The sequence below is a fragment of the Limanda limanda genome, chromosome 5 (genome assembly GCF_963576545.1).
Source record: "Limanda limanda chromosome 5, fLimLim1.1, whole genome shotgun sequence".
Taxonomy (NCBI): domain Eukaryota; kingdom Metazoa; phylum Chordata; class Actinopteri; order Pleuronectiformes; family Pleuronectidae; genus Limanda; species Limanda limanda.
The window spans coordinates 26,791,650-26,802,728 of record NC_083640.1 but is presented as its reverse complement, the minus strand read 5'-3'; the positions used below and the strand labels follow the sequence as shown (position 1 = coordinate 26,802,728).

The following is an 11,079-nucleotide window of genomic DNA, read 5'->3' as shown; positions in this document are numbered from 1 at the left end:
CAAGTCTTCCTTCTGTTGACACCATAGTCTGTGGTTGACACCAGTCATCAGATTGTTGGATGAGTTCCAGTTGTTTCGCTTCCTTATCTTCAACTTCAGCTTCAGTCCTTCAGCCCCTGATAGATTCATGGCTGATAAAAAAATCATACAAAAGCATGTCAGCACTGAGAAATAGAAAAATAAAGTTGGTAACAATCAGACATTAGCACATAAAATCTGATTTAAGTAGAAAAAAAGACCCTGACACCAACAAATCCAACAACCACAGCCCAGGAGAAACCATAAAACTGAATAAAATGTAGTAAACTTACTTTCTGATGTTTTTCCTACACAGTCAGTATAATCTGACAGTTTAACTACATAGACTTACACCTGAGGAACTTTAGACATACAGCAGGTCATCGCAACAAAACACAGAAAGTTAATGCTACTGATTAACCACATATAAAAGTGACCTAAACATTATGTTAAACCGTACTGTCCTTGTGGACTTTTAATAAAAACAATTTGAAGGTGCTAACTGTTTTAATATATTGTACTTTTGTTGATTCTTGTTGTTCTGAGTTTGTACCCTCATGGTTGAATGCACTTATTGTAAGTCGATTTAGATAAAGGTGTCAGCTAAAAGAAATAGTAATATAGTCAAACCTATGGCAAGCCGAATTGTCATTTATCAACTACGTTTGACTATCCGGAATTAACATTGTAGATATCAACAACTTCTTTCTGACTAGTCGTAATTACATTTTGAATAGTTGGAATTTTCATTCAAGATATCTGTAATGTAATTGTGACTAGTCGAAACGACAGATAAAGATATCTGTAATTCAGTTTTGACTAGGCGAAACTGAATTACAGATATCTGCAATGACGTCACAGAAAACGACATTCAACTCGTCACACATCTTAAATGACAATTGCAGATATCTGTAATTCAGTTTTGACTAGGCAGAATTAAAGTTAAAGATATCTCAAACGTCATTTGAGTGCGAATTATTGGGCATGACGTTTTAGATATCCAGAAATACGTAATTTCCAATTGCCGCCATAATCAAAGAAGAAGTGGGAATAAGAAAGGAGCAGTCATGGCGTTGGCTGTAATCGAAAAAATCACCAGAAAATGCCATGAAATTGAACGAGCCCTCACACAGGGGATTTGTGGAGAGAGAGAACGTCGTTCGATTGAAAGCTGTGAAAGAAATCTCGGAAGAATTGAAGATTTGCTATCACCAGAGACCAACAACGAACTCAAAAGCAGTTTGGCTGAACTGAAAAATCTAGTAGGCACACATTTCCAGGCTGGGGAAGACCGAAGTTTCTCTGTCGGGCGCATTCGTTCAGGTGTGTCCGTTTATCACTGCATTCATATATTAGGCTATAATATGCATTAGTTCGCTACGTAAAATAGTTGTGGCGACATAGTGGCGATAGTGTTTCCTACGGACATGCAGGTGCACGGTTCAGACCACGTCTGATTGTTTGTGAAAATACAAAAACAAGTTGCATGGGTCAGAGTCATGGAGTTTGCTCTATCGCTCCTGCATGGGTGACCCGATAACCGAGTGGTTATGGATTTTGTACATTGGTCAATAAAAAATAAACAAACAAAAAAACGAGTGGCATAGCCTACCACATGGAGTGTGCGAAATACGGGGGGGTCGGGGGGGCTGGGCACCCCCCGACTATCCCCTATCCCATGAGACCCCCTGAAAGCCTCAAAAGCAAAATTTGAGAGGGGTCTCAAATTTCGTATATATATATATATATATATATATATATATATATATATATATATATATATATGTATATTATTGTCACTAATGGTAATTTCAATGTGTTTAAGCTCACCATGTCCAGTATTCAGAATTTTAAACATTTATTCACAAATATGTTCTATTTTTTGCCAAGCAGCCAGCCAGTCCTGTGCGCGTATGCAAATTAGCCATGTGCGCCAAACAGAAGACGTAATGTTGAGAAGTCACACTAAAGAAATAAAAAACAATTGCTACTGGACAAAAATAACTATCAAAATGAAAAAGAGTGGAAAGTCCGCACACTTGCTCCCGTTCAGTGTTTTTAATGATTTTTCACCGTTGTAAAAGGAAGTTTTGTCAAATGTTTATTTCAGTTTGCAAAATTGTTAAGTGTGTGCATGTGTTTGTCATGTAGCCTATTAGACTGATTATCTTGGCTTGCATCCATGAAATATTGTAATGTAATAGGCCTACTGCATGAGAAAATTTAGATCGATATGGCGCAACAATCGGGGGAGATGGGGACCCCCCGAATATTGATGGGTATTTCGCACACTGATCCATGTGCTTATTTCAGCAATCATTAAATGTATTGGTCTTACTGTTATGTCCACTGACTGGTCACAGCAATAAATACAGTATTTTTGCAAATCCTCAAGCCTCTCCACACCCAGGGTAGCCTATTGGCCTATTCATTAACAATATGCAATTTCAATGCATGTTTGAGAATTGGTATGCTGATATATTGGCCTACTTTAAATTATAATTAATAAACAGTCCAATGCTGCCTCAACACTTAAACCTTGTTGACTTTTTCTTTTTGTAGGGAGAACAGGCCGACCAGCTATTGATGTTACCAGAGAACAGATAGAATTTCTGCTGGCGCAAGGCAATACAATTGCAAAAACTGCTGAAATACTTGGGTGTTCCTCATCATTTCTGTACAAGAAGTCAAAGTTGATGGGTATACCTGTCAGAAGTATGCGGCCTGCAATAGATGATGGTGGACTAGAACAACATGTGAGGCAACTTCAGGGCCAATATCCTAATTCTGGAAATGAGGTAATTGGTGGTCTTTATTTTTAGCCTGTATTTAATTCACATTTGTATGCCATTGTTTTTTGAATATCAAGAAAATGTAGATCTTTTCTTAAATGTGTTTCAGATTATTCGAGCCCTGTTGCGCACACGGGGTGTCTTTGTTACACAGTCCAGAGTGCGTGAGATGTTGACACGGGTGAATCCAACTGCTGCTGCAAGGAGATGGAGCCGGACAGTTGCAAGACGTGTTTATCATGTACCTTACCCCAACAGTTTGTGGCACATTGATGGGAACATGCGTCTGATAAGGTTATTATTACCAGACTTGTCATACTTACTACCAGACTTGTCAATATATTCTTTTATATTTTGAAGAGAACTTCAGCAAGTGAAAAACTGGAGTTCACAGCTATATTGTTTCAAGACTACTGTCAATAGTATTATAATTTCAAGTAATCATTTTATTTGTTTTTCAACCTTTCTAGATGGGGCTTTGTCACTCATGGTGCAATTGATGGATACTCCCGTCTGATTACTTACCTCAGCTGCAGCACAGACAATCGTTCCACAACAGTGCTTTCTCAGTTTTTGAAAGCAACCTGCCTCTACGCCCTACCATCAAGAGTTAGATCTGACCATGGTGGTGAAAACATCCTTGTGGCTTTATTCATGCATCTAGTTCAAGGACTTGAACACAGAGGTTTCATAACCGGACGATCAGTTCACAATCAGAGAATTGAACGCCTTTGGCGTGATGTATTTTTGCATGTGTTGCAGCACTTTTACCATATGTTCTACTCCTTAGAGGATTCAGAGGTTCTAAACCCAGATAATGATGTCCACAGACTATCACTGCATATTGTTTATCTTCCGGAGATCCAGAAAAGACTGGAGCAGTTTAGACAGGCCTGGAACCTCCATCCGTTGAGAACAGAAAATAATCGCACACCAACTCAACTCTGGACAGAGGGCATGCTCAGAAATATTGCCACAGACAGCACAGCTGTCAACAATGTGTTTGGGGAAAATCCCTACAGCGACCAAAACATTGAGGCCATCCTAGCGCAGTACGGAATTCAAACACTGCCTACACTTGACGAGGAAGAGTTCCCAGCTGTAAGGGTAGAGCCACCTCAACTCATCCTCACTCGGCAACAACAGACATCTGTGCACAATGCAATCCAACACTTTTCTGATCTGAAGATTAAATATCAGGCTTGCTGTACTGCAATTGTCAGTATTTTGCAAACTGATCAGGTATAGTCCAATTCCAAGCCCAGAGACATTTTATTAGTTGCATACATTATCCAGGATGTAGCTAATGCCGGGTGTGCCAGTCAAGACATTGGAAGTAGCAACAAGTGTTGTCATATGTCATATTGTAGGCCTATTGTTGGTTGACAAGCGCCGACACGCCCTGCCTGACTCTGTTTAGGCTACTCTGTGTAGGGGGATGGGCTGTATAGTTGCGTTACTGCTCCCATTGTGCTTGGTCAACATTGTACAATAAATAAATATACATTTGATGTCTAACTAATTTGCATGTCCTGCCCACAGGTGCCCAAGAGGCTGGCATCATGCATGGTCATACGTCTTCAAAACAAACGGAACAAATGTGTATTATTGCAAACGCTTGATCTAAAGTGATAAAGTCTTGTTAGTCCGAGTATTGATCAAAAGTCCATGTTTGTGTGAGAATGTTTCCATTCTGCCTAGAAGCCATTTATTCTTATGTCTATTAGGCCTTCTGCTATTGGGATGCTGATTTAAAGGATTTGTTAAATTATAGGCCCTGCATATAAATACACTCAACAATGCATCATTGTAGCACTGACCACTTTATTGAGAGTGCAGCAAGTGGGGATGGCCACAGTAAAGAGAACAACAAGTGCCACAGAGGCAAGGAGCACTTGTAAGATTTGGACATAGAAAATATTTAAAAGTGCATGAAATTGGACATAACATTAACAGAGTACCACATCATTAAAAGTGAAGGTGCAAGTGCACTTGGCACTTGATGGCAGCTGTGGTTGATGCCCAACTAACAGGCATTGTGGCCTGTGTCGTGGGCCCAGCATTGGCAGAGTGGCAGAGGGTGGGCACAAATCTGGTGATGGGGTTGTGATTAGAACAACAAGTGCCAAGTTAAAGAGCACTTGTAAAACTAGAATGTAGAAAACAATTGGGAACAATAGAGGCATGCCCTCTAACAACCTGCACTGAACAATTTTAAAAACAAACACGGTAACATTATGCAAGACCAAAGGTCGGCGCTTGCAAAATTCCCTCCATCATATGTTTTTTAAACCATTCATAAGAAGAGTGCAGCGGCAGGCGTAGTGTAACAATACACGTGTTTGCTTCAGGGAAGATTCGGTTCTCTTCATGAATGAACTGTATTTGAGGAGGGTGTGGAAATCCCAGTGGAGGGACTACAGAGGCTCCAGACGAAAATTCCAAAACCCTCTCAAGGGTGACTGGACTGCATTCTCCTTCTGTAACACAAGAAAGTGGTGTGAAACGGTGATTAAGTGATGCCTTTCACACCTTGATAGAATTGGAGAAAAGTTAATTTAAAATAAATCAAATGTTTTCACATACAATATTGTTACTGGTAGAATAATTAGTATACCTTCTATGTCAATCAACCAGTCACGCCAGAAGCAGATTGTCATATTTTCTCGGTTTCTCCGGTTGCTGCCCTGCGCTGAGAAGTCTGGAACAAATAACTTGCACAGGTCCTTCGCCTGAAGGGGAATTTCCTCATTGACAAAGAAGTTGAAGAACACGGCCGGATTCTCCCTCATCTCTTTGAGTAATCCAAGGGTTTTTAACCCATCAGCAAACCTATGAAAACATGTGACAGTGTGAGTTGTCCTGGGCTAGTGAGTTTAATTTCTCGGACAGACAAGACAGGTGAGGCAATTACTTACTGGTCCAGGGCAGTCGCCAATCTGCCGTTGACAAAGAAGTCAGCAGCTGACTGGACAAGGGAGTCCTTCTCTTCCAGGCTGGACACATGTCTCAAGGCACCTATAATACTGAGACTATCTGCTGCCTCTGTTATTGCATTGTTTGCCTCTCTGACTGTTGTTGCATCCTGTATCTAAAAAGAAAAGACAAATCGACAGAAAGAAAGACAAAAAGAAAGAAAAGACAGAATGAAAGATAGTGAGTGGCACATAAAGACAAGGATAATTAAAATGTGCAGGAGTCTACAATCCAAACTCTGCCTACAAGGACACCTATCCTATATAAATTACATGTCAATAGTTGTACACTATGAAAGGAAGCATTTCATAAATAGAAAGTTAATAGAAAGCAACTGGAGGGCTGTGTCACAGTAGACTGTACATTCAATGTATAACACCTTTCTCCTTCTTACTTTCATCAACTGCTCCCTAAAAGTATGGTCGCCAACTTCATCGACCGTGGCCGGGGTCGTTTCTATTCCACAGATTTGCCGGAAAAGCCTTTCCGAGAAGAAATGCGGACCAACTCCTCCATGAATGATGCACACAGCTATCATTTTCCCCACCCAGGTGTACAGTTTACTCTGTAAAGCTAAAACGAACACGTAAAAAAACCACAATAAATCAAGACAGGAGAAATAAGGGAGTGCAATAATTTAAATAGGTTTCCGTGTATGCATTTCTAGAATTATGCCAGTTGAATGAAGACAGCCCCAAGAATTTGGGCTTCCTTACCTTGCGTATCAAGACGCAACTGCCGGTCTTTCTCATGTCCATCGAAGATGTTTGATTGGTGGACGGCCCTCATCAACAGCCTTAGGTACTCTCTGGTCGGGCCGCCTTCGTCAACTGCCCCTTCACCATTGTCATCTTCATCCACAAAGACAACATCCAGTCTTGCTTCAGGGTCGAAGGACTTCCGTTTAAACGCCCGCAGGCTACATGGTAAAACATTGTCCCTGCACACATTTATTTGGTTGCTTGTTGGAGAGAAGCAGTCATCTACTTTGCTGACCAGTTTTTTCAATATGGTCTGTAGATCAATCCTGCAACCAAAGAAGTTCATACATTTTATTCATATGCCAAATACGTACCATGTTTTCTAAGTTTTAACCACCTGCTTAAATGTTACAGGATATAGGCATCACACTGACTTTGGTTTAGTGCTAGTCCTTTTTATGGTATAGAAAATGTAATATTTACATACACCAAAAACATCAATGTCAAGTTAATGAGAAACACATACTCATCCACAGGTCCTCTAAGGTGATGTGTTGATACAGGAGACTGAGTTTGTGAAACCGTCTCCTCTTGTTCATCAAGATCAATGATTGGTTCCTGGACAGGTGAAGGAGGGAGTGATGGTTCTTCATCAGTCAGGATTTCTTGCGGTTGTGAGATCAGAGTGAGCGATGGCTGGATAGAGTTCTCAGATGGCAGAGGCTGGAGAGAGGGCTCAAACAGCAGTGAGTGGGTGGAGGTCACAGAGAGACTTGGCTGGGTTGAGGGCTCAGACTGGAGAGAGGGCACAGAGAGACTTTGCGGGGTTGAGGGCTCAGACTGGAGAGAGGGCACAGAGAGACTTTGCGGGGTTGAGGGCTCAGACTGGAGAGAGGGCACAGAGAGACTTTGCGGGGTTGAGAGCTCAGACAGCGACGACTGACCAGGAGATGTATGGTTTAGGGCATGAGCTCCATCATTTTGTTGACCTGAGAGAATTTCCTGAAGACAAACATACACAATACATGAGCTTGCACAAAACAAAACAATTTTCATTTGAGACAGGAAATACAATGCAATATACATTTACCTGTACATGGTGATTTGAAAACCAAAGTACGTAAAGAGTTGAGGATGGTTTTATGCCATGATCCATTATTGACCCGGCGGAACTGCTCTCAATTGATCTTGATGATGTGGCTTCTTGTACCACAAAGATTTCACTGGCACCATCATCTTGTCCCACAAAGTCAAACAAGGTCTAAAAATATGTGAAACAGTGTTACAGCAGTGACGTTTGACAACCCACTGTGACGACACTTGATATTTTCTCAAGCTGAACACACATCACCTGAATTGGCTCACACAAGCTGAATTTCCTCATGTTGAGGTGTCCATCTGGATATTTAAATTTGATCAACACCCCATCAGAGGGTACCTCACATGCAGATAGACGCTGATGTCTTGCTTCAATAGCCTGAAATGTTATTGGTCTCATTAAAAAGAAAATTCAAATTAATCTTCGGCTAGTTTATTCAAACGAATATTACAAACAAACCTTTTGACGCCTTTCCTCACAGGCCTGATAGGCTAGTTTCTTCCTCTCCTATTAAAAGACCACATTAAAATGATTTAGGCATTCTGTAATATCATGTAAAACATACAAAATAACAACTTGGAAATTTTACCTTCTCCTGATCCACCAACAAATTGTCATTATATTCCTGGTCTTGCTGGGCACGTATTGCTTGCCATTCTTGAAGAGCCTAAAGTAAAACATCAAAAATGGCATTTCTCACCAATCACCATCAAATAGGCCTACACATACTTAAAATAATAGATTCTTTAATGTCAAAATTTGTTACCCGATTTGCAACCACACTTTGAGCTTGGGTACTCTCAGCCAAAGGGGCGGTCTCATCTTGTACTGGAGCAATTGAGAGTGGTGGGAATGAAACCATGGATATGGCAGAGGATGTGGATGCCACCTGGCAGTACACAGAAAATCAAAACGTACAAAAACTGTTGGCCTGGGGAATGTAACTGCTCAGACATCACAGTATAATAAATACATATTAGAAAAAGACAAAAACACCGTTTATATCTGCCACTCATCAAGTGCATACTGATCTTAGATGTGCAATCATTTCAATATGGACCTGATCTGAAACCACATTTTCCTTAGCCACCTGTGAGGTCTCATCTGCTGCTGGAGCTGCAGAGAGTGGTGGGAATGAATTCTGGGACATGGCTGAGGGTGGTGAGGTTTCCTGAGGTCAGAGAGGGTAACTTCAGTTACAGGCAGACATTACAGTTAACACATTTGATTGTAGTACATTATTATTATTATTATAACTGTCAAGGTAAAAAAACATAGACAGCCTATTTCTAAGAACCTCAAAATAGGTTACAAAGGTGAAACTAACTTCAGCACTGTAGTATGATATAAATCCCTGTGTATATAATTCCATACCTGCAAGACAGTGGCTCGTGGCACGATGTAAAGTCTGCTTTTGCCAACAGCTGTTTTTAGTTCCCTCACAGAACGAACATTCAATATCTGGATTTTGCGTCCTTTGCCTGTTCTTGCCAATTCAAACCCAACCAAATTTAAGCTTATGTGAGGGTAGCTGTGACAAACAAAGCTGTTTAATTCCGCTAGACTCCAGTTCAACCCAATCTTCGAGTTTGTGCGGCTGTCTGCTGAATCTTGCACAGGTTTTCCTAAAAATGGAAATGTAAACATCAGTAAAATTGCTTCTAGTGGCAAAGTAACTCAGCCATTAGTTGCTAATACTATATTCCCGATATTTCAGGAATCCTCGCAAACTGTCCTTAGAGATCTTGCCCAGACTCCTACAATGTTCGCGAAGACAGTTTCAAAGACGATAAATTCCACAAATCAAGGCTTCCAAACTGTTGTCATATTTTCAGAGATAATCAGTGTTGCCAACCATTAAAGTAGACCTGTATGACTGTCACAGCTAACCTATGATAAGTTGTGCTTCTACAAAGTTTAAAGCTAAACAAAATTTGTATATGACTGAGATGAGGGAGCCTGGTTTCACTCCCAAGGGCATCACACAGTTGAGCCTCTGAGCATAATATGTGAAAGAACATTAACATATGATATATGGTGTAGCTGAGCCTCCGAATGCACCACCTAGAACCCACACTAACCATAACCACCATTGACTAACTTTAGATAGCTGATGCAAAATGATTCATTGGGAGATATTCCTCAACACTTTCAAAATGATGCCTTGGCATGAGAAAGTGTTGGAAGGGCATAGGTGTATTTATTAAAATGGCTACATGGAAACTTTTATGAAAATGCATTAAAGAGTAAACAGCTCTACAATATTTCTTTAAAACAAATGCTAAATGTATTTTAACATAATTAAATGTCTCCCAATACACAGTTTTACAAATGGGACCAGACAGGCTCAAGTTAGAATTAAAAAAGCTTGTTCCATAGTTTTCTTGGCAAGAAGGTTGGATAATAAGGTGTAAAAGTAAATAACACTCAATTCTTATGTGCTTCAATCTCACATTACCTAATCCAAGTTTAGCAAGTTCATCAAGTGTTTTTGTTGGGGGCAGAAAATCACTATCTGGCCCAGGAAGGAGGAAAAGCTTTGCTTGCCAAATAAGGTTTTCCCTGCGGCCACCAGATCCTCCTGTTAACACAAATACATAACTGTCAGTCACTCTTCGCTAAAATCTATATGAATAATATGGACAATAAGACACTAAATAAAACAAATAAAAAGTTCACATGAATGTACTGAGGGGTGTATGGCATGCAGGCAGAGAGGGACTGACCCTGTGATTCAGTGGGTGGTAAGGTGCTCTATTATAAAGGGCGTCATGGTTAGGCCTGTTTATACATAGCAGCAGGGTATTCTGAAAAACGGCGATATATAACCAGATTGGGAATCCCTGAGGTAGCAGCTGAATTAACGTTACACTTAAATACGTATGAGGCTGTGAATTATGCTGCAAATAACTTTATAGTAACGATAACGAAGCACGATAGTCAGTCCGGAAAAACAAGATAGGTTAACATATTAAACAGCTAACGTTACCTCGAACTTCTGCTAGCACATTCTGCTAGCTAGCAAATGGCCAAACTTACCCCGAACTCGTGGAACTTCCCGGCGAAATAGTCTTCTCGTTGAAGAAAGTAATCGGGAATCCTCATTGCTCGTTGCCAGCTCCTGCCTGGCACGGGCTGCAGCGTTAAAAAGACGGTTAAAAACCCCGACCCCCTCGACTGCCGGCTGCTGTGACATGGTACTAAACTGATCCGTGGACCGATGTAATCAGTGAACACAGGTGTATTGTGTGAATGATGATGAACGACAACGACCTGCTCCGCTCCCGTCTAAAGTGGGAGGCGGTCCTATAATTTGTCATTACAGATATCTGAAACGTAATTTCGCCTAGTCAAATCTCTAATTTAAGATATCTGTAATTCAATTTTGACTAGGCGGAATGAAAGTTACAGATATCTACAGCTTTAGATATCTCTAATCAAAATTAATTTCAAGATATCTATAACCTGATAATAGATATCTACAATTAAATTA

The 11,079-nt window shown here is 40.5% G+C and overlaps 2 protein-coding genes across 2 annotated transcripts; one reads left to right on the top strand and one right to left on the bottom strand.

The window, feature by feature from the left end:
- Nucleotides 1-911: 911 nt before the first annotated feature.
- Nucleotides 912-4,543, top strand: LOC133002373 (uncharacterized). Its single transcript, XM_061072174.1, has 4 exons — nt 912-1,341; nt 2,581-2,816; nt 2,920-3,104; nt 3,281-4,543. The coding sequence occupies exons 1-4, from the start codon at nt 1,086-1,088 to the stop codon at nt 4,056-4,058; spliced, it is 1,455 nt and encodes a 484-aa protein (XP_060928157.1). The 5' UTR covers nt 912-1,085; the 3' UTR covers nt 4,059-4,543.
- Nucleotides 4,544-4,614: 71 nt separating this feature from the next.
- LOC133002197 (G2/M phase-specific E3 ubiquitin-protein ligase-like) lies at nt 4,615-10,679 on the bottom strand. Its single transcript, XM_061071964.1, has 15 exons — nt 10,626-10,679; nt 10,045-10,167; nt 8,961-9,211; nt 8,647-8,757; nt 8,353-8,475; nt 8,176-8,253; nt 8,046-8,093; nt 7,839-7,964; nt 7,578-7,748; nt 7,014-7,489; nt 6,503-6,813; nt 6,181-6,359; nt 5,729-5,901; nt 5,428-5,642; nt 4,615-5,290 (listed from the first exon to the last, which is right to left on the bottom strand). Exons 4-15 carry the CDS (start codon nt 8,734-8,736, stop codon nt 5,046-5,048), a joined length of 2,235 nt encoding a protein of 744 aa, XP_060927947.1. The 5' UTR covers nt 8,737-8,757; nt 8,961-9,211; nt 10,045-10,167; nt 10,626-10,679; the 3' UTR covers nt 4,615-5,045.
- Between the last annotated feature and the right edge of the window lie 400 nt (nt 10,680-11,079).